Source organism: Armigeres subalbatus, chromosome 3 (assembly GCF_024139115.2).
Source record: "Armigeres subalbatus isolate Guangzhou_Male chromosome 3, GZ_Asu_2, whole genome shotgun sequence".
In the NCBI taxonomy this organism is placed as follows: Eukaryota; Metazoa; Arthropoda; class Insecta; order Diptera; family Culicidae; genus Armigeres; species Armigeres subalbatus.
The window spans coordinates 101,633,856-101,657,996 of NC_085141.1; the positions used below are offsets into that span (position 1 = coordinate 101,633,856).

A 24,141-nucleotide genomic window follows, 5' to 3' on the forward strand; every position below is an offset into this window, starting at 1 on the left:
TGAAGTAATTCATCTTTATCGCAGCAAGCGATTACGTTGAACACAATTAACTTTTTAGGCGTTAACGATAAATTAACGATTAACATCAGGATTAGGAAACGATCTGTTCAAAATAAGGAAGAGCTGCAGATCTTGGCAAAAGTATCAATTAGTAGCCTGCCATGGGTTGGAGGATATTCTAGTATTGTTTTTTTTCTTTGTGAGAGGGTTTCCATATATCCAATAGGTTATGGGCCCAGTACGATTCTACTGTGCATCTTCCATCTTTCGTCACTAGGGTATTGAATGCAATCCCAGCAACTGTCTAAACCCAATGCAAATTCAAAACAATGCAAACAATCATGCCGATTTCAACCGCCAGCTAACCCTTCTTCTCGGACTCGGCGATCATATATTCCAAAAGGGTACTCTACCTTCCGAGAAAAACGTGAATATTATTTGCTTTTTGAAGTCGTTCTTTTTCGAAAGAATCGATTCAAATTAGAATTGAATTGAGTTCCAATTTGAAATCTGTATTATCTGGCCTTTCTAAAATATGAACTTTACCCCTGAACATTGAATAAAATCGTTTTTAAATCAAAAAATAAGTTTTCTAAGGAAACATCGAAAAATCCCGGGATTTCCCGGGATATACGAACAAGTTCATCCCGAATCCCGGGACATCGAAAATGGCCGGGAAATGGAAACTCTAGATTCCAAACCTGGTCCTTAAACACGCCGTTCTTGCTGATCCAGATATGCTTAGGCTGCCTCCAAAGATGCCTGGATGAAGGAAACTTTCTAGACCGTTGGAAACGGCAGAAATTGGTGTTTTTGTCGTAGCTCGCAAACCTCCTTCGGCATATATATACCTAGAGGGGGTAATCCTGAATAGATTGTCGTAAGAGCCGTTCTTCCGTCGAAGCAATTCGGTCGGTAACGGATACAGCAAAGGTAGCGCGTGGTATGAATAGACGAGGTATTAGGTATTGCGCATATCGTACCATATCATATGAGGCGGTGTGCGTTATAGCTGGGATGATGCCGATTGACATATTCCTAGAGGAAGATGTGGAGTGCTTCAACGAAAGGGACTCGGTGCAAGTGCGACGTATCAAGAGAGCAGTCTCGTTGCTCAAATGGTAGAGACACCGCAGTCAAAGGTCGTTCCGGATGTATCGAATTGGGTTATTAGGAAGCATGGTCAGGCCATTTTCCACCTATCACAGGTGCTGTCTGAACATGGCTGCTTTAGAATGTTCCTGCATAGGTTCGGGTTTGCAGATTCTGCAGAGTGCCCGGAATGTGTAGGTGAGGTAGAATCGGCAGAGCATGTGACGTTTACATGCCCTCGATTCGATGTTGGCCGTGCAAAATCGTGAGATGGGATGGAAACATATCATCTTCATTCTGTGCTTTGGTTTTGTTTTCAATATGTTTTTGAACAACTTTTCCAGAACACATTTCACATTGACATTTGAATTCGATGATTCTGCACGGAACATTGTGTTTTTTTTACAATTTGAGTCTTTAACGCAACATTACCTTTAAATTAGTGTGCCATGGTGCTCAAATTTCAGAATCACGCATGTTGCAGGTAAGCAAACTCAAAAATAATATTTAGTGAGCAAAATTGGCGTTTAATCCAATAAATTATTCAAGTCGAATCGTGGCGCGGAGCTTGATGAAACAATAATCTCTATTCAGTGCATTGTTTTAATTAGGGTATTGGCCATAGTGGACCCCCATAGTAGCGGATTTTTGCTCTTTCTGTCATAAGGAGTGGAAATTTTTAACTGATTAAATTCACGAGATATTTGATATTCACGATACATACATAAAACACACAAATACACGAGGGGCCATCCAGAAACCACGTGGTCATATTTTTGAAGATTTTCGACCCTGCCTCCCCCATGTGGTTTATCGTGGTCATTTGGTAGAAATTTTCCAAAACATCCCTATAGATTCCTAAAAATATTTGGACCTTCCGTAGCTATGGAAGTACTGGAAATTCTTAAAATATCGTATCTTAAGTGAAGCATCTGAGTTGGACTCTGACAACAATGTTTATAGGTTTTTCTAAGGGCATACAAGCTTTATTCAGAATGTCAAAACTCTCTTCATTATGCCAAGATTCTATGATTTTAATCAGAACTGTAACACAATGTCCTTTATATTTCTTTCCTGAAATATACATTGTTTGTTAAAAATGCTAGTTTTCATTTTAAATCTTCATTTCTTATCTTTGGGTTCCTTTTGGTATTCTTGAATTTTTTGTTATGTTTTGTTTTTAACCCTTTAATGACGACTTTCTTTTACATGGATTTAACGTACATATTTGGGTTTTCCACTCATCTTGCCAAAACTAATATAGAAAGAGCTGAAAAGTTATATTTTTCCATGTGTTCTGAAGTACATATCCTCAAATGTTTCAGAAATCATGTCAAGAAACAAAATGTCCTGAGCTGAGAATATGTCCAAAAATATCTATGTGATCATAAGACATGAAATTATTGAGTTTTGAATAAACGTAAACTATTTCAGGGTCTCCAAAATGTCCTGGAGTTCAGAACATATGATCGACCCGATCAATCAAGTCCTGAACGATGTATCCTTGTATCGCTAAGCATCCAATCAGGTCCATTGAGCCGATGCGATTTCATTTATTACTTTCACAAGCTACAATAGACCTTCCATGAGTCGATGTTCTAAGATTCGATATCGACTAAAATAATAACTCAGCCTAAAAAATTAGGAAATTTTCAATAAAGAAATCATGGTATGAGGAATAAATAAATATAAAGTTTCCACAAATAATGCTAAATCTCCATAAACAATTAAGAATTTTCCACAAAATATAAATAAATTAACACTTTTAAACCAAACATAATTATTTTGTGGAAAATTTTGTAATTGTTTATTGCTAATATTGATTTATTCATAGCGATTTTGTATTTTTCCGTAGAACATTTTGATTTTTATTATGGAAAGTTCTTATTTTAAAATTGCAGTTTTGCTTTTACAAGTGTTAATTTATTACACAGCTCAACAAGATTTTGTCCCTAACACCAAATAATGTGTCCCTAATAGATTTTTGCTCGCTGAATCCGAATCTGACTTCAGATTTGCTCTAACACGTCGAGATTTTGAGATATACCTCAATAAATGTCGTAAAATCAATGATTTTGAGCATTTTGGAACAGCCATCGTTAACCCTATAAAAAGAATTACTAGTCAATCAAGGTTCAAAATGGATCACAAACATCTTATCTTTCGAAATGTGGTGCATTTTGAACAGGTTAAACATAAAGAGTGTGATTTATCTACAATTTTAGTAAGTAAAAGTCATTTAAAAATATATTTTATGCAAGCCACCTCGAAGACTTGTATACAAGCCTGGTTATATTCTGTAAACGTTTTTGAGAGGAAAGTAAAAAGAATTCAATATAGGGGAACTGTTCCGTTTTCCATCTCACTGAACATATATTCATCTCACCGCAAAACAAAGAAATAAAGCACCAATCTCGTCGCTTCCTTTTGCTAACACGCGTGCTCTCTGGTAAAAAAAATCACAAAAATAAGAAACCAACCAAATTCCTTTTCATTGCTTTGTTTTTGATGGGATAGAAATAGGAGCTGTGGGATGAAGTGCCGAACCGTTCCCATAATAGTTTGTCCAAGCAAAAATAATATGTTTTCATTGAAGTAAGTTCTATTGAATGTAAATATGATATTGTATTTCCTATGGCGCGATAAATTTTTTATAATTGCTCAAGTGATATGGTGTATTTACTGCCAATTGAAGCTCCTTCATTATGTTCATTCGAATAAAGCAAGTAGGAGAACTGTACGCAATTCTATACATTTTGATTAATCCTGCTATTTATGATCATTCCAATATTCCTATGATAGAATTTTGGGCGGAAAATTATCAATTAGCAAAATCAATCAACGAATCGATAAGTTGCATTCGAATGTTCTTGTGTATGATTGCATACAAGCTGAAGCGACGTTGACGGCTACGCAACAGAAACCGGAAAACGTCAACAACCTACTCGTGCGTGGGGGACTTTTCATTTGATTCGAGTTGAAAATGCTACGTGAATGCAATTTCTTTTATCTATGGTCAGTGAAACGGGAAAAAGCTCACTAGTTTTATCAAGCTTTGTTATGTGCTAGGACGCAAGGTTATGCGCCAGAAAAAAAACTTGGGCTCCGCTCCACTTCTGTGCTGTTCAACATGTTACAGTTACCCGAGCATATGGTTGGATGATCCGCCAATTCTGCACTCTGATATTTCTCTAAAACAACGGCATAAATGAGAAAATTTACGATGAAGTTACAACATGTTCAAGTTTCAACTTATTTTCCTAGTGCTGGAGTGTATTTTATTAGTCAATGTGGCTTGAATGCACTGGTAGGGGATCCAGTAGAGGATTTGAATTTGTTCAAATTGCAATCCGATCTGTTTCCTTGTTGATAAAAAGAAAGGAACTTTCTGGATCATCATGTTCGCACTATATTCTAGCACAACACAATTGCAACATGATAACAGATTACGTGTGGTTCTTGGAAGTTGATCGATCAAAAAAAACAACCAGAAATCGAGCAGAACAACATTTTAGGAGGAGGAGAAATGTTGAGCATGAAATGAAAAAAAAAAGATATTTTATTAAAAGTAGCGTAAAACATATATTTACAAACTTACCAGTATCTCTATACTTCATTCAACATTTTCATATCCCAGTTCCTCTGGCCGAATGTTGTTGAATTTTTGGTGGCTTCGAACTGGGGGTGAGGCGTTTGTATGCAAGTTTTTGAAAAACAACTTGCATGGAACATTTTTAAATTAAATTCACTGAACTTAAATTCAAGAAAAACCGAGTAGAAAACAATTGTAACGTGCAAATCTGATGGAAATTCATTAGAACAGATGTGTTTATACCGTTTCGGATATTGATTGACCTAAAATTATGTTTATATACTTCAAGAAAGTCCTTCGAAAAATGCCAATTTCTTCAAATTAGCGGTATTAATCTAGCTATATCTCAACATTTGGACGTGTTAGAGCATATCTGAGGACAGATTCGGATTCAGCGAGCCAAAATCTACTGAAGACACATCAATTGGTTCTTAGGACCCGCAAAAGTTTTAATTTTGTTCCCCTGTGATCGTTCAGAAACCTATTTCTCAAGAGAGAGTAACGGTGACGTATTCTGAAAAGGCAAATGCAATCGGAGAGCAAATGTCAAAACCTATTTTCCCTGCCACTTGCAAAAACGATTCAATTTCTTTATGGGTGCTCCCGCTTGCTCAATACTACATTTTTTCAAAAGGCTGAAAATCCAGCAGGATCGCCAAATCTGGAGTTCATCCTGTCTGTTGGCAAGCGGGAGCCACTTGGAACACGTTATCGCACTGTTTGTTCACTGAATGTGATGGACGATACATTCCCCGATTGCTTTGATTGCTGATGATGTGATGAAGTTGTGGTTCACATTAGACCTACTTCGATGGTTTCAAAGCAATTGAATATATGATTTATTTAGTAAACGGCAAGTACTGCTTCACTGCCACACACATTGTATTTGAGTAGGAGAAATGATCGAGGTTTTGAAATTTGTAACATATTAGGTATACCTTAGAAAGCTGAGGCAAATAAATAATTCACTCTATTCGCATTGGCAGTTTTGAAGATCAAATTTTGATGACTAACTACAAAAGTATGAGCTATATAGCAACCCCTTTGCTAACCCCTAGCAGCCAAGTGAAACATTTTCAACAAGGTCTTGAGTTGATAAAATCATAATTTTAGGGTTGATAAAATAAGACAAAAAACCCAGATTAATCCACCTAGCGGCGATGATGCCTTTCTCGTGCGGTAAAAAAATAGTATTTTGGGCATTACTTCTGAGCCCACCGTCCGTTCGGGCCAATTTTCAATAGGAAATAATGAGACAAGATTCTGCGTCGAATGCAACCTGTTGCGAGGAAATCGGTTCAGGGTAAGTGCATTAAAAGTGAGCTAGATTTTTTTACGCGCTTTTTTCTGAGAAAAAGTATTTTGTATATAAGTATAACTACCAAGCCCATTGTCCGATCCGGCCAATTTTCAATAGGAAACAATGGGGAAGGATACTGCGTCGAATGCAGCCTGTTGTGAGGGAATCCGTTCAGGGTAAGTGCATTAAAAGTGAGCTAGACTTTTTTACGCTCTTTATTATGAGAAAAAGTATTTTGGCCATAACTTCCAAGCCCATAGTCCGATCCGGCCAATTTTCAATAGGAAATAATGGGGCAGTATACTGCGTCGAATGCAACCTGTTGCTAGTAAATTGGTTGAGGGTAAGTGCAAAAAAAGTGAGTTAAACTTTTTGCTCTTTTGGTGCGCACACACACACACATACACACACACACGCACACACACACAGACATCACCTCAATTCGTCGAGCTGAGTTGATTGGTATATAACACTATGGGTCTCCGGGCCTCCTATAAAAAGTTCATTTTTGGAGCGAACATATAGCCTTTACGTATACTTAGTATACGAGAAAGGCAAAAAGGGAAAACAAAAAAAAAGGAAACAAAAGGGAAAAAGGGGAAAAATCTAAAACATTCGTTTTGATTATCCAAGACTGCAACGCCGTTAGAAGTAGCTCCGATAAAATAAGATTGTCCCGAAATCGCTTTCAAAAACAGTTACATTGTTATTGATTTGGAGATAAAGGGAAAGGGGTCGAAAAAATAACAAATTCTTAATTGAAAAATTGGTGCAGAGTTTGCTTGCGTGTATCAAATTATGGTACGTGTTTTTCATTGTGCATCTCGACTTGTCAGTTCTTTTGTACAACAATTCTCATGGTTTACTCGTTTCGATTCGAAATAGTTGGTTGTTGGTAAATACTGTAGTTGACGGCAAACTATAGCACAATGAATCGCCTGCTTTGAGCGTGCTTACAGCGGCACATTCGGAGTTAACTTTCTGAAATCAGTATGGTGAAAGGCATCTAAGGTTCGATTTCTCAAAATTAAGCACTTTCATCAAAAAAATATTTGGTAGGCATGGTAGCGGACACCTTCCTACATATTCGGTACCAAATAGTTTTTCATGAAAAGTTTCTTATTTTGAGAAAACCCGCGTTAGATGACTTTCGCCATACAAATTTCTGGCGGTTAACTCTTGCTGGCTATTTTGCGCATATACTATAGCGCCTGGACGTGACAGCGGCGGGTAGAAAATCGGCCACTGCCAATAATTCATTGAAATAAAACTTGCATCGCAACTATAGACGAATCCAAGTAAAAATAAGAAGAAGACACACGACGGTGTTAACTTTGACAGATCCTACAGCTCAGCATAGGGAGATCATTTTAAAATGCTTATAATAAATTCTAGACAAAATGTAATTAAAATCTGATTGATGTATGATACGGAAAAAGTTCGGAACGGTATTATAGATACATTTTTGGAAAATATTCAAAAAATTGAGATAAGCTTTCAGATATGTAATTCAGAACTTTTTCCGCACCGTACATCAATCAGATTTTAATTACATTTTGTCTAGAATTTATTATAAGCATTTTAAAATGATCTCCCTATGATGAGCTGTAGGATCTGTCAAAGTTAACACCGTCGTGTGTCTTCTTCTTATTTTTACTTGGATTCGTCTATAGGCGTGCGCTACCGCCGACAGCTGTTAGCATCACGCCGCCGCCGCAAATTTGCAATCGACATTCTCGGTCAGTGACCAGTTCGGCCAAATGACATTTTAGTAAAATGGTTCTTTCTTCCAAACGATCATTTCAGCCAAACGGCATTTTCGACTCAAACGAAACGACTTTTATATATTACGTATAATAATATAATTCAAGATTCTTATTCATAGAATTAGGTTCATAGTAGGTCCATTGAGTTAATATCTAGACTAACATTTGAAAAGGGCGTAACCGCCAAAAATTATTCCTTCTGATTCCTCTTCCTCATATAAAGCTATATATGTAGACAAAGAATCAGAAGGAATAAATTTTGGCTGTTACGCCCTTTTCAAATGTTGGTCTAGATATGTCATCAAACATTATTTATACAAGCTACTACAGATCTTACAGATCTTTTAGGTTATACAAAATGTCCTGGAAGTCGTAATGTTTTAACTACTTCATCATTCAAGTCCGTTAACTCAGTGCTTAAAAAAAAAAAAAATGCGGACAAACCTCATTGTAATTATGTATGTATCGTGATGTTGACTCAAGATCGTTTTGGGGACCTGGGATCTTGGATCTCATGTTAATGGAAATTAGGATCATATGCTTATTGCACCGGATTGGGTACATACTGATGATGACATTGTAAAAGTCTTGATTGAACTGGTAGACTATGCACTGCACTCAAGAACGTTTTGAAGATATCGTATTCACGAAAATTGGGTTTGCATGATGCGTATATGCTTATTGAACCAGATTGCAAATGGCTTAATTGATCTGATAGATATCGTGGGCTGAACTTGAGAACGTTTTGGAGTAGCTTGAGTACCTGAATATTGAACACTGGCTTAACATTCAGGATAACTTATTTTGTCTGAGTATTCAGAATGATGAAACAATGTGGTTTGCGATTCAAACATTTCAACTTCATTTACATGCTCTTAGGATCGAAATCTTCCCAAGGTTTCGGATAATGAGGTTTCAGGGTATAGTCAAACTGGAGCTCCAATATTTTTCTGTAAAGTCAACATGTGTATGATGATGAACAATTTTGCTGTAGAAAATGGTTTCCTAGCTTTCTTTTACGATTTAACAGATAATATAAAACGCTGGACATATATGACCCATCCGTCCTCAAATGGTTGTGATTTTTTTTGGAATTCAATTTCAATCGTTATTATAATATTATTTTTAAGCCTAGACTACTTTAACAATTGGAGTGTTTATTCTGGAACACTGGAAAAAAAAATCCTATCGCAGGAATATCCAGTCCTTAGTTCCTAGACCCTTTTATGATTTTAAAAAGCATTATTATTATTTAGAATTTCATGTTGATTATTTAAATGCAAACTTCTCTATGTCATAACCTTTTTCATACGCACTACCAGAATTTTGTGAATTTAGAATATTTAGGTGCATTATTAAATTTTACGATCAATAATAGTAATTGATTATCGGCAATATCATAAAAAACTAGGCTTCTTACGCCTTAATTACCTGCATTTATTGCTTGGATTAATTTTGAAATCAAAAGTTCTTCAGAATTTTCAAGAATAATTATTCTGGAGTTGCAAGGGAAACCCTTCGGAACATTCACAAGAAATTCTTCGGAGTCTCCACGGAAAAATCTTTCGAAATTCCACAACATTTTTTTCGGAAATTCTGTGGAAGAGTTCCGAAATATGTTCAGTAGCTGTAGAAGGATCCGAAATGCATATTTACAACAAAAATTTCCAGCAGATTTTTCTTCAGAATCTCTAAAGATTTTTTTTAATATTCTAGGGAAATTTTTATGAATCTTCAAAGTATATTCTTCTAAATCTCCAATGGATGTTTTTCCATTTTCCAAAAGAAATTCTTAGAAATTGCAATAGTTTTTTTATTTTCAAAATAAATTTTTCGGAATATGCCAAAATAATTCCGATGGAAATTCCTAAGATTTTCCAGTAGAAATTTGAAATAAGTTCATCTGAAATTCCAATCAATAATTTCCTGAGAAAATTCTGATGAATTTCCAAGATGACGCAACGAAAGAATTTGCGGTTGTACTTTTGAAGTATTTCCAGCAGGAATTCCTTAAAAAAATAAATGAAAATTTGAAAGAATTGTTGATGAATTTGGTATTTTTTTTTTGTGGATATTCCTTGAAATTTCTGAACCTGAATCTGGCATGGTAAATATTTCAAGCAATGTTTAGCTGAACGTACGAAGAAATCAAATGGACTTCAAATAGATAGCTGAATAAATTCACAATTAAATTTTAGAAGAATTTGAATTCTAAAGATTTATTCTTCGAATGAAAAATGAAAAAAAAAAATCCTTGGAAAATTCGAAAAAATTGTGGTAGAATTCCCAAAGAACAGAAAACAGGAAATCCAGAAAATTTTCAATTAAAAAGTCCTATGCATCCTATGCTCCCAAATAAATCAATCACTAATTTCTTCATAACTCGAATATTAAAATAATAGAATAAAATCTGGCATGTGGAGGTTTTGGAAGGAAAGATATATTTCTGTGGTGGTTCGGATCCCCTTCTGGAAAGGGGGGGGGGGGGGGGGGCTCCCATACAAATGAAACAGAAATGTCTACAAAACTCGAGAACTAATCAGAGAATGAATCAATTTTAGGCGAAACGAAGTTCGTCGGGTCTGCTAGTGTCAAATAAAAATAAGAAAACAGGAGGCTGAAAATTTAGAAGTGTTGATGAAATTTATTAGAATGTCAAATAAAAACAAGTAAATGTGTTCCACCGAGTTTTCAGGATTTTTTTTCGGAATTTACACTGCAGATTGATTTGTTTTTTATTTATTAACAATTGGTAGTAAAATTCCCAAGCAAATTTTTCAGAGATTCTGTACAATTTCCGCGAGAATAGTTTAAAAATCATTCGGAATTCCAGCACTTTATTAGGATTATATGAAGTAAGTCAAAGTTTTTGCAGAAAATTTCATTACGGGATTCTTGCGGGATTCTTACGGATCAAAAAACGCAGGTATGCATCGGCGCGTCGACGCTGCGTTATCGATTTTTCTCGATGCACACCTGCGTATTTGTAACACTAAGTTGCGTGGGCATTTACCCTAAGATGCGCATTGCGTTCATTGATTTATTGATTTGTAGTTTTTACACTTTTTTACACATTGTCATTCACCAAAAGCTTTTCGTGTAAAAAAAACCACGTGGTTCGAGAGCTTTGGCTTTTACAAAGTGTGTGAACTTTCCAAATAGACGAAAGCTTAAAAATATTGTACGAATTATTTTGTTATTCATTTGTATTTACTTATTTTAGCAATCCAATCAAATGTATATAATGGCTAGGAAGGGAAGCACCTGATCTGCCAAGACAAAGGACCTTGGTAAGCTTGGCTAAGCAATGGGCTGCCTTGTGGGTACTAAAACGGCCTTAGATAGCTCGGGCTGAAGAACCTCCTTGACCTCAAGATTGACTTACTTACAAGGTAAATCAGTCCTCGTATGTGTGGGAGTTTAGAAAAAATAGTAGATTGCACTTTTCATGGTATCTTATCCTATTCCTTACAGATATGCGTGGTTGTATGTTATGCGTAATGTAGTTTATATTAAATTTACCTAACCGGCCAATTGGTGGAACTCTGAATAGATTATACAAACATTGCAATTAGCGAGGTCGATGATGAGGATTGATGGGTATTGCCTATAGTGATATAAGGAGAGCCAGATTAATGTCTCTATGAATGTATCAGCACGTCTAACGCGGGAAAACACTCGACGTGATTTATTTTAGAATCAGTTGTACGAACAGAGATTTGCATCTCAAAAGAAATTATGCGTTTTCCTATATTACAACAGGCTTAGCTCTTCGTTCTAGTCCACACTCCTTTAAATTGACTTTGACCAGTCCTGGAAAAGCTATAAAAATTAATTCATCCTTTCAATGTAAGTAAAGGATTTTAGCATTATTGTGAATGGATGAATAGCTTCCATTATGAATGTTCCGTTCCCATCGCTGAATGGAAGTGAATGCATTAGGAACAAAAGGTATATAATACGAGAATATTACACCTACTCATTCATTTGGAAAACATTTTTCCGTAATTCGCTTTTCTCGCTCGATAATATTTGTCAACTCTGCGTGAAATGCAGTTGCGTAAATATTTGTGTTATATAAAGGTTTGCAAAAATTGCACTGATTTTTTTCTTTCCTGACCAAAATTTCGAGTGTACAAGTTTCCGTCTATCATGCTTCATTTTCTTATAAAAGCTTAAGAAATTGTCTTTCTTTCATTTCGCGTTAACTAAAATGGAACCACTGGAAGTGCTACTACCAGATAATCAACTTGAGCTGGCATTTTCCACATTAATTGATCACATTTGTTAGTAGCTTTCTTTCAACTTTATCTGATATTAATTTGTTACTATTCGTAACTTTCACTCTTATTTCTTCCAGTCCTTACATACGTGGTGGAAACCCGTGCCACATGCCTTCTGTTTAGCTATTTAGCCTTCCCGCTCATCAGCAACATAAAAATTTCATCGAATCAGCCCACCGTTGTGATGACTCTGAACACCGAACGACGATACGACCCCGTGCTGACTAGCAACATCGATTTGGGTTGTCACGCTTTCGTCATGGATCAATCGAATGCATTATTTTTCCTCGATTCGTACACCATCAGCCACGACTTGGCGTTAGTAAGGCATCCCAATAAAACCGTGATCATAGTGAAGGATCCCAGCGGTGAACAGGACCCGGAATTCGTAGACCGCGTGCGAACGCATTCAGCGGCACAAGAAATTCCTCGTCTGTTGCTGGTGGATCCGCAGAATGATGAGATTGAGCTGTGGACTCACCGGTATAAGGCGAGTCCCGATGAAGCCGAGCAATTGGTCTATCTGGATACGTATTTTGTGCAGAACGAATCATTTTTATGGGAAAATGATCTTTTCCCGGATAAGACGTTGGATATGGAGAGGAAAATGTTTCGCTTGGCCAGTTTCCGGCTCGTTCCGCATTTCCTTTTTAGCCCGATTTATGACGAACCCTGGATTGCCAAATACAAGAATCAGACAGTGAAAATTGACGGAATGGGTGGTCTGGTGATGGTGGAGTTTTGTCGCAAATTCAACTGCACGTGGGATCTGCAAATTGGTGAGTAGATATTTCATGAACATGTTGTGGGCAGGAAAATCAGTCACTTATTTCTTATAGACCAAGCTGGTGAATGGGGAACCATTTACGATAACTGGACTGGAAATGGCATTATTGGTACCATTGCTGAACGCCGAGCGGATGTGGGTGTTGGTTCGCTACTGACTTGGCAAACTACTCACCAGTTCTTAGCATTCACTGCTACGATTCGTAAAGTTGGAATATGTGGGTTTGCTCCACGGCCTCGGTAAAAAATAAATCATAAAAAAATACAGGACATTCAAGTATTGTGTATTACAGCTTGATCCCTGCATGGCGAACTGTCGTACTGGCATTCAAACCCGAAGTATGGATCTGCATATTTATCAGCATTATCGTCTGTATTGGAACTTATGTTCTGATGGCTGGATTTGAGGATCACGTTGAAACCAAAGGGATTGGTTGGAACATTATGAATGTAACTTCGGTGTTCTTGTTTCAAGGTGCGGAATTATTGTACCGAACTCTTCCGGAATGTATTCTATCGATTGCTTTGGTTGCATTCACAATCAACGTGGGGAATATTTTCGTAGGAAAGAATGCAAGTTTGAGAACTTTTCCATTGTTTGAAGCACCCATTGAAACATATGAAGATATAGCAATCAGAGATATAATTTGGACACAAACTCATGAGGCCTGGATCCACTCTTTACTTATGAGTGAAAATGTATTTCTTGATTATTCGTAATAATTTTACTTAAACGTTATACTTATTGTAACTTAATACTTTCCAGCCCCTTGTTCAGAAAGTGGTGCAAAACTTCCGAGTCCACAGTGCTCCCGACTTGCTAGCTTTGGCCAACCAAGGCCGCGTAGCCTTTGGAGTAAGCAAACTTAACTACGGCCATTACATGATTGGAACGTTCATAACGGCGCAGAACGTACACCTGTACCGGCTAATGAAGGAGGACCTCTATTTCGAGTACGAAGTGTCGATGAGCACCAAAACATGGCCACTGAAGGACCGATTATCCGATGTTATACTTCGAATTGTGGCGTCTGGGATTCGAGCCTACCAGGAGCCAGTTGTGGCCAAGCGTTACATGGACTACGGGGTACAAATTCAAATTTTTCACTCTCAGGATAAGGAAGAGGTGCCTCCGCACGCGATGGCAGTGGAAGATTTGTTGGTAGCGTACATGGTGCTAGGGGTAGGGATTTCTCTGGGAACAGTGTCATTTGTAATGGAATGCGTGGCACATTGGTACTTGAAAAGGAAGAATGCGTGGAATCATCAGTTTATAAATTGATATTAATAGTGGAGATATGTTACAAAGTACAATAGTAAAATAGTAGGCATATGCTAGATGTAACAGTCGTGGTTTCAGCACAAATCATAGCACTAAGCATTTAAAGTCTCAGAGCACTACAGAATATGTTTAGATCAGTAGATCATATATTCATATGATATACATAATAGCATTAGTATTAAGCGATTCGCACACATTTGTAGGAGATGCAAGCTTAGACTAATGTATGGAATTAGCATCACTTTTCTCTGTTACCCCCAGGGGGGGTGACAATGGGTCTGGGGGTGAGAATGGGTCATCGCTCTCACCGGCAGTCTGGGGGTCGTAGAGCAAAATTGTTCCAAAAAGTCTCTTATATTTTAGTCTTTTGCCCTCAGATACATTCAATCTATTCTAAAAGCATCCTAAGTAGTTGAGGCAGAGTTGTAGAAAAACCTTCACACTAGAAGTCCACCATACAACATATTTTGAAATTTAGCCTCTGGAATGAGTTATTGACAAACCACTAAGTGATCGAACGCAGATTACTAAATGATCGATAACATCCTTGAGTAGAACTTGTTAAACTATCAAAAGAAGGTAGAACAGATCAACGAAATAGAATTTCACTTATTTGATATTTCATCAGGATTTTTTTTCATAATTATAAAAAGGTATTGTGGCAAGGAGTTATTCAACACACTATTCATACAACACGTTAAATCTAAAATTCGCTTCTATTATGTAGTAATGTCAAATTTGTAAATTTTGAACCCCTTCCCTTCTCACTGCGTAACGCTTTTTATATGATAGATGATTATTTTCTTGAATTAGGCGCAACGTTAAGACATAACCCCTCCCCCTCAAAATGTTATGTAAATTGTGTTCGTTGTCAAATTCAATTAAAGTAGCATTACTCAGATGAAATTTGAGAAAAAGAAGTTTACCAAAAACCTGATGAAGCGGTAATGTTGTCTTTCTCGTGCATTATAAGAAAATGTATTTTGGTCAAAGCTTTTGAGCCGATAGTCCGATCAAGCCTATTTTTAACAACAATTGGAACAACATACTCTGACGAATGAAACTTGTTGCGAGTAAATCGGTTTAGAGTAAGTGCCTAAAAAAGAGTTAAGATTATTTTTGCTCACACACATACAGACATTCACACACACACGTACACAAAGATTCGTCGAACTGAGTCGATCGGTATACAACACTATGTGTGTTCGGGCTTTCTTTTAATTGCTTTTGGAGTAATCATAGCTTCTACGTCTACTTAGTACACGAGAAAGGTGAAATGGGCAATTTTTCAAATTCATGTATCTTACAAAATGATGAATTTGTGCAGAATTTTATTCATGGCCTTCAAAGCTTAAGAGTTCTACAGTGTAGTGTATGGTGTTTTGCTGCGGGGTACAGCGGGATACCAAACTATTTTGTTCGTTGAATATTGCGTAAAATATGCTTTTACAAAACTACTAAAAACCAAATTCTGGGCGGAGCTTTTATTACATAATCAAGCCTATTGTGTAGATCTGTTCAAGAGCTTTGTAAAGGTATATAAATGTTACTTTTGTGACGAAAATATGGCAGTAGCTGCCTGCTTTCCCAAAAAAACGTAAAAATTAAATTTCAAGTATACTCTATCTATAGGGGCTAGTTTGAAGGCCCCCCTTCCTAAAAAATCTAAAAAATCAAAACTGTCCTGATTATAAAAAATAAGGTATAAGCTGGGTATTCATCACATTTTACACGCCCAAATAAAGAATTGCCCTTTTGGTAGTTTTGGCCACTCATTTATATGGGGCTGTCCTATTGTGCAGTGTTGGTAAAATCTCAAATTCTCAAATCTCATCGGCGATTCAAATCATGCGTGAGTCAAATCCCATCAGAATCATGGCCCAGAGAATCGCTCAGCTGTGTTACTTGCACGGCTTATTCTTATTTTTCTCTCCGATGGGACACGAAGACCCACCCATAACGTGGTTACAGGCTTGCTTTTTGCTGGCGCAGATAAGGCACTTGGTGCCTTATCACATTCATACGCCTTGTGCCCTTCCTCACCACACCGACGACACAAGTTGCTACGGTTTGGGCCCTTACAGTTGTGGGACTTGTGTCCAAACCCCAACTCTAAGCATCGATAGCGCCTTTCCACTGAAGGCGGCAGGAGCATGCTTACTGGGCATATGGACCAGCCGATCTTCAGCTTCCCTCGCTTTAGGACATTTTTGGCTTCGCAACCGGTAACCTGAAGTAGGCTACCTGTGTGCCAAAGGGACCGCCCCTTAGGCGTACAGAGGTCTTGTCGACCTCTGTACCGCACTGGTCTCTGACGGTAGAGACGACGTCGTTCGCGTTCGTGACCTCGTCCAGTTGCTTGCACTGGAGGGTCACTCCGCTCCCAACGACTTCACCTCGGCGCCGTCCCCCCAGACCACTTGGGCCAGCTTTCTGTAGTCCGTCCCACTAGCTTGCGCTCCGCGTTTCAGAACCAGGATCATCTCACCGGTCTTGGTGCGTTTGACGCTTCGCACGTCCTGACCCAGCGCCGAAAACTAAGGATTTCAGCGTACTTTGCCTTATCAGTTTTCACCAGCAAGGCCTCGCCTCTGTCCTTAGCTTTCTTTGCGGGTCGAGATGCGTTCGACTGATCCCTGACCAGCTGCCAGGGGTTTTCGGTCTCTTGTGCCGATGGCACAGGCTGGCTGGTACCCTCTTGCGGACCGGCGACTTGCGCCTGGTTGATGCCTTTCCCCTTTTTGGGCCGAGAAGTCACCTACTCGGGTCGACGCCCTTCGGGCTCCTCTGCACCCCGATCTGCTCCGCCCAGACGACGTTTGGCCTTTAAGGTTGCACGTCGTTTGGCTTTGCTCTGAGCGCCTTCGCCGGATTGCTGCCTGAGCCGTTTCGGATTAGGCGCAGTCTTTTTTTCATTGGCCGTCAAGGCGAAATCAATCGCCTCTTGGGCCATGGTTGCTCCTCCAAGGAAGGAGAAAGCATCGGTTTGAGCACCTTTGTAGGCCTTCTCTCTTCCCACCACCCGCCTGATAAACGTATCCTGTTCTTGTCTTGCGACTTGAACAGCCTGGCGAAGGATCCGAAGGTGCTGTTTCAGTTCCTTACTGATGTTCAGCCTTGCGTTTGCGAACTCGATGATATCATCGAGTTGCTCGGCGACCACCCGCATCCCGGGTAGTGGCCCGCCGAGCGTGCTGATAGGGCTATACCCTGTCACAGCTGGGAAGACTCCAGTGCTGCTAGTTGCAGCCTCCGTCACTCCGGGAGACGGAGCCCTGGGAGGAGACCTCGCCAAACCCCCCTCGGCAAAGGGGTCTACCACCTCCATGCTTAACGCATCAAAAGAGTTATTTGGTTTTGCTTCACTCATTGTAACTGGGTCCCTCTTGTGGCTGCCGTCGAATCCTACTGGAGTGAGCCTTTAATTATCCCATGGGCCATGGCCATGCAAGGGTTGACGCTTTCGTGTTCAGAGTCAGATGGAAATGTCAGGAAATGGCATCTAAGCCTACTCCCACCCAGCAGGCAAAGCTTGGTGGCAGGATTGGACAGCGTGCTACAAGGCCCACTCGCCGTTTCGAGTTAGTGTCACCCGGCTCTACTAAGAGAGCAGAATGTCAGACTGCCAGACCTTGCTTTCATAATATTACTATTTCCAAGACAAGGTCCGTGAACACGCGGCCAGAATGCCATAATAACCATGTTGCTGGCATTGAGCCTGATTTGCCAATTGGCACTCCTTGGGCTCATGTGCGCTTTGAGCGGCACACGGTCGCTTTGATAGGGCCTGCTTGCGGACATGTGCAGCTTTTTGTAGAGGTTTAACAGAGCCCGCTGCCAAGCCCCACCACGTCCTAGACAGGCCCCCTGGGGAGAGGTCGTAAAGCCCTTGGACATAGTCCCTGCTGCCCCACTGTATGTGTGTGTATGCGTGTATGTGTACAAACTTAGCATTGCCCTATTTACTCGCAACAAGTTGCATTCGACAGGAAATGCGGTCCCATTGTTTGCTAATGAAAATTGGCCCGATCGGACAATGCGTTTCGGAATTATTGAAAATCTTTTTTTTTTCCCAAGTAATTTCAAATTCGAAAAAGAGTGAGAAGTGAGACGTCTCAAATCTCTTTCCTAATTTCTTATCACTGTAAACAATGAGGAGCAAGAAATGAGTAGTGAAATGTCGTGCTCCTCATTTTTTACAGCAAGAAGTAATAAATGAGGAATGAGAAGTGAGACGTCTCACTACGCACTTCGCCCTTTTGGCCAAACGACCCTTTCCGCCAAACGACATTTTCGGTCAAACTACAATTTCGGCTCAATGACCCTTTCGGCCAAACGACACTTTCGGCCAAACAACCCTTTTGGCCAAATGACCCTATCGGCCAAATGACCCTTTCGGCCAAACGACCCTTTCGGCCGAATGACCCTTTTGTCCTAATGACCCTTTCGGCCAAATGACCCTTTTGGCCAAACGACATTTTCGGTCAAACGACCCTTTCGGCCAAATGGCCCTTTCGGCCAAATGACCTTTTCGGCCAACCGACACTTTCCGCCAAACGACCCTTTCTGCCAAACGAACCTTTCGGCCAAATGATCCTTTAGGCCAAACGACCCTTTCGGTTAAACGACCCTTTCGGCCAAATGTCCCTTTCGGCCAAAATACCCTTTAGGCGAAATGACCCTTTCTGCCAAACGACCCTTTCAGACAAACCTCCCTTCCGGAGAAACGACCCATTCTGGCAAACGATCCTTTTGGCCAAATGTACCTTTTGGCCAAATGTTATATTCGGCCAAACAACTTTCGGCCTAGTGGCATTCGGCCAAATGGCTTGAACGTGTGGTGGTTGAATTAAGGTAGTAGTACTACGAGGAACATTTAAATGGCGCTGAGAGTACAGCCAGGGAAAGTCATCGCAGTGGAGAAGATGACTACGTCAGTTCAGCGGACGATCGAAGCCAACCAGCCCCATACTTGAGGGAAGTTAAGGATTCCATCCAACAGCTAAAGACCAATAAGCTGGTAAGGTAAATTCCGTGATTACCAGGTTCCAATCTGTTTATTGATTTCAAGGCGAAATACGACAGTATAGACCGCGTTGAGCTATGGAAAATTATGGACGAGAACAGCTTTCCTGGGAAGCTTTCCAGACTGATCAAAGCAACGGTGGATGGTGTGCAAAACTGTGGGTAGATTTTGGGCGAACACTCCAGTTCGTACAAATCGCGCCGGGGACTAAGACAAGGTGATGGATTTTCATGCTTGATGTTCAACATTGCGCTAGAAGGTATCATTCGGAGAGCCGGGTGTAACAGTCGGGTACGATTTTCAACAGATCCAGTCAATTTATTTGCTTCGCGGATGACATGGACATTGCCGGCCAAACATTTGCAAAGGTGGTGTGTGGCGGCAAAGAATGAATCACGGGCTCTCCCAGCTCTACGGCGAACCCAATATCAGAAGGTAACTAAAGCCGGAAGAGCACGATGGGCAGGGCATGTTGCAAGAATGTCGGACAGCAACCCTGCAAAGATGGTGTTCGCTTCCAATCCGGCAGGTACGAAACGGCGTAGAGCGCAGCGAGCGAGGTGGGGTGAACAGGTACAGAGTGACATGGCGAGCGTGGGGCGCATTCGAGGACGGATAGATGCGGCCTCGAACTGTGTGTTGTGGCGTCAAATTGTTGATTCAGTGTTATCTGTTTAGATGTAAGCTAAATAAATGAATGGATTAGCATTTTCATACTGCAAAAAGTATTTCCATTGCAAACAGTATTGTTCTTAAAAGGTGGTGGGAGAATCATCAGCTGTTGGAAGAATTATCCTTTGAAAATCGGACTACTGTGGTGGGCAGGGCACGTGGCCAGAATGCCGGTGAAAATTGTTCTCCATAACGATCCGACGAGCACAGGAAGGTGAGGTGCATAGCGAGCAAGGTGGATCGATCAGGTGGAGGACGATTTACGGACCCTCCGTGCATAGACTGCTTGGATGGTGACGTGTAGCCATGGACCGGCAGCAAAATAAAATTTCCATTAAAAATAAGAAATTTTTCATAAAAAATGAAGAAATTTCCAATAAAAAAATCAGGGTATGAGCAATAAATAAATTTAAAATTTCCACAAAAAAAACAAAATTTCCATAAACAATTAAGAATTTCCCACAAAACAAAAATAAATAAGCGCTTTTAAAAGCAAAAATAGCAATTATAAAAGAAGAATTTTCCATAAAGAAATGAAAATGTTCCACGAAAAGAATACAAAATTTCCATAAATAAATCAATATTAGCAATAAACAATTACAAAATTCTCCACAAAATAACTTTTTTTTCTATAAAAAAATTAAAATTTTCCACAAAATAATCAATAAAGAGCAATAAAAAAATAAGAAAATTTCCATAGAAAAATACAAGAAAGCAATAAAGCTGATGAAATTTTACATGAACTTTAAACGCTTATAAAGAAGGGGTAATCTATGAAAAAACAAGCACAGTTTGATTGCTGTTTTATATTTCTTTTTGGAAATTTTCTTATTTTTTTTATTGCTTTTTATTGATCATTTTGTGAATTTTTTTTATTTTTTTATGGAAAAAATATATTTATTTTGTGGAAAATTTTGTAATTTTTTATTGCTAATATTGATTTATTTATGGAAATTTTGCATTTTTTTTCGTGGAAAATTTTATTTTTTTTATAGAAAATTCTTCTTTTATAATTGCAATTTTTGCTTTGAAAAGTGCTTATTTATTTTTGTTTTGTGGAAAATTTTTAATTGTTTATGGAAATTTTGTTTTATTGCTCATACCCTGATTTCTTTATTGGCAAATTTCTATTTTTATGGAAATTTTCTAATTGTTTAGGTGGAGTATTTATTTTAGTCCCATGGACCGAGCTGAATGTACGGGGCTCTCCGGCCTTATCTTGGGGTGAATCAAAAGTTATAACATAATCCTAATAAAAAGCTGGATATATTTTTAGAATAAAATAGGGACTGCAGTAGGATTTTAATTTTAGTCAAATGATGCAATAAATTAGTTTGGCGCAGGATTCCAAAAACGGATGTTGGGGTTGTACATTTGAATTCATGACTATAGCACATTTGTTAGAGAACTTGAACAAGTTTTGATTTTTATTCCATATAAATTCGCATATAAACATAAATTGCCTTTGCGTTACCTCTAAACCTTTTTCAAACTGCCTGAAAATTTTCCAGGACTCCTAAATCAAAAAGAAGCTGATAGACATATGGGAGTTGGAACTTTCTAACGTTTTGGAAATGTGAATTACTATACTGTGACATATGGAATGGCAGCAAAATAAAAGTTCCGTAAAGAATTATAAATTTTCCTCAAAAAAGATTCCAATGAGTCTATATACCACGTGGATAGGTGTTGGTCAGTTTCAGATATCCCCCTCTTCCCGCGTGGGATCAAAATCTCGATTTCTATTGATTAGATTGAGAACTTTATGGCATCGCAGCCTAAAATGACCTAATTTTTTATTTAATGATTGTTTTTTGTATGCATGTTTACCGAAAAAGCACGTTTCAGTTGGGAATAATTATTTAACGTGCCTTTTCAATAATAGAAGAAAGCTTGTCTCAAAGAAATGGTGTGTTGCATAATAGACTCTCAAGTCACCTGCAGTGTACTAATCCACATTCCACTCCAACTAACTGTTATTAATAGGATGATATCGGTTCAGTTAATCATTACACACAACTCAGCCTGCCAATTGTCTCATAAACATTTCTCGCTCGCCTGGAACTTCGAACTTATTGTTGAAATACGATGCTTTATCACCCTTCTTCTGCTTCTTCTTCTTCTTCTTCTTCTTCAATGGCTGGAACTGGAACTTGGCCTGCTTTTCAACTTAGTATTCAATTAGTATTTCCTCAGTTATTAATTGAAAGCTTTTCTATGCCCGTCATTGCATGAGTATGTATCTTATGTGGAAAGTACAATAGATACACTATGGCCAGAGAGTCGAAAATGCGAAAACCCGAAAACATCCTAGACAGGACCGAGAATCGAACTCGTCATCTCCGGATTGGCATTCCTACGCCTTTGCTCTTAAGGCTACTGGAATTCCTTCATCACCTTGCTACCAACTAGTATTCATAAATTATGGATAGATGTTTTCAGTACAAGTCAAATAAAGCTGCACGGCTGGTTTGCAATGAAGAAATGGAAACTTCTGGAATTCACATTAATAAAGCGTAGAAAAAAAGTTACAGGTTTCTTCCCAGTCTCAAGCCCTCGTTTTTAAGATGATTTGTCTTAGCTTGACTATGTCGTAGTTAACAACTGTAGATGTGCTCAGCTGAAAAAGCAATGACTCAGCTGATAAAATACGATTTTATTAAAAGATAGATAAAAATCTTTTAATTGCGCAGCATGGAGTTGAATACGTTTGTCAGTTAAACTAATTTGTTAAAAAAAGCCACAATCAAAGTCTAGCAAACATTTCCGAAAAGAATGAAAAAGAAATAACGCGTCTTTTATTTACGTCGTTTCCAATAAATCACCTCTTACCAGGAATGGAACACAAATCTGTGCTATACTCATTTATGCAAATCACTGCCATTACGCAGTGCAAAATCATATTCGTACTCACTATTCAGGTCATTGTTGTAAATGATGATGGTTCCGGGGAATTTGAGCAGGTTGTTCAGCAGAACATCGTCCTCCAGTTGCGTCATCGTGATGGAATTGCTGGCGATTGAGTTTTATTTTTTTGAAATTAACAATTTTTACTTTTTGCTTGAACTGGTCATCGGAAAATCGTTCGTTTCGACAGTCACGAAGAACGGTTTTGCGCGTCACTTCAATCGATTAGATTTGAGATGCAAATTTTCGTTCGTTTTGTAGCAATTTGCGGCTAGAAAGAACTTATTTTCAACATAATCACTATTACTCCATGACACCCAATCAATTTTTTCACTGAGGACACATATTCCATTTGAGATTTTTCACGATTCCCATAAAGTGAGCAATAAATTTCAAACTTTTTTCCGTTACTTCTTTTCACCTTCAACGATTTTTTTGGAATCGATATTTCCAATTTCCCAACACTCCAGACTCCAACTAGAGATCACTATTTGAAAATTGGTTTCCATCAGCTTGACCAGCGTCCTCGCGGGTGGCCATCTTTTGTTCCAAGTTGCTACGTGTTCCAAAAGTAGATCACTGTTCGTTGGATGCCTGCTCTCAGTATGGGCGTTGGGGGTGACAGCACTTGCTCGGACACTCGCGACGTGCACTGGACAAAGGTGCTCTCTCTCGCGCGCGCTCCTCCGTGGGTCTTTCCAGGTGCCGTGCTGGCCGAATGAGCCCAGGTGTCCTAACGGGCGCTGGCGCATTGAGTTCGGCTCTCCGGTTGCAGAGTACCGTCGTCGTCGCGATGACCAATAATTTTCTGCTGGAAAGGGCGACGAGGATATGTGAGCGTTCCTTTGTGGAGACACGAAAGGACTACGTGTAGAGTTTTCGTGACCGGTTGGTGCCCGCCGTCGTCGTCGTCGTCACCGTCCGTTCAAGTCGAAAGGGATGGGGTGCCACCTTTGGTTGCCGCTAGTAGGTCGCCGCGCGCGTAGGGGTACAGGTAAATGAATAAATAAAGCAAGAAAAGAAGAAAAACAGGATAATAGACGTTGCGTTTTTACAGGGACCTTTGGAACAAGTGAACCGTGGAAAGGAAGTGCTCGCTGGAGGTTTTGATGTACATAAGCGCGCGCGGTGGCGGTTGCTTGTACACTTTGAATAACTGCTGTCGGACCGTATGACGTCAGTTATGTTCAGGTTATTCTCGTGGTTGGGAAATTCCTTGTTTAATGCTAGTAAACATTGAAGTATAGGTTCAGTGTGTTTCGTATTTCACTCTTGCAGTCGTATACACAGCTAATTATTCTTTCAACTATATTCAAAAATAGTTTCCTGAGACATTTACATCATATGCAGGTATCTCAATATGTACAACGGCTCGGAGAAAGCAACTTGGTCTGAATTCGAGAGTTTCGTGACATATATTTTTGGTTTTTGGATG

General features: G+C 39.1%; 1 protein-coding gene across 1 annotated transcript in view; it reads right to left on the reverse strand.

Annotated features, from left to right (window-relative positions):
• LOC134227425 (forkhead box protein J3) overlaps positions 1 to 23,589 on the reverse strand; it is a 32,672-nt gene extending 9,083 nt beyond the window's left edge. The window contains exon 1 of the mRNA XM_062708915.1: positions 22,714 to 23,589. Within this exon, the coding sequence (XP_062564899.1) occupies positions 22,714 to 22,798 (85 nt within the window). The 5' untranslated portion in view covers positions 22,799 to 23,589. The remainder of the gene's footprint in view (positions 1 to 22,713) is intronic.
• Positions 23,590 to 24,141: the final 552 nt, after the last annotated feature.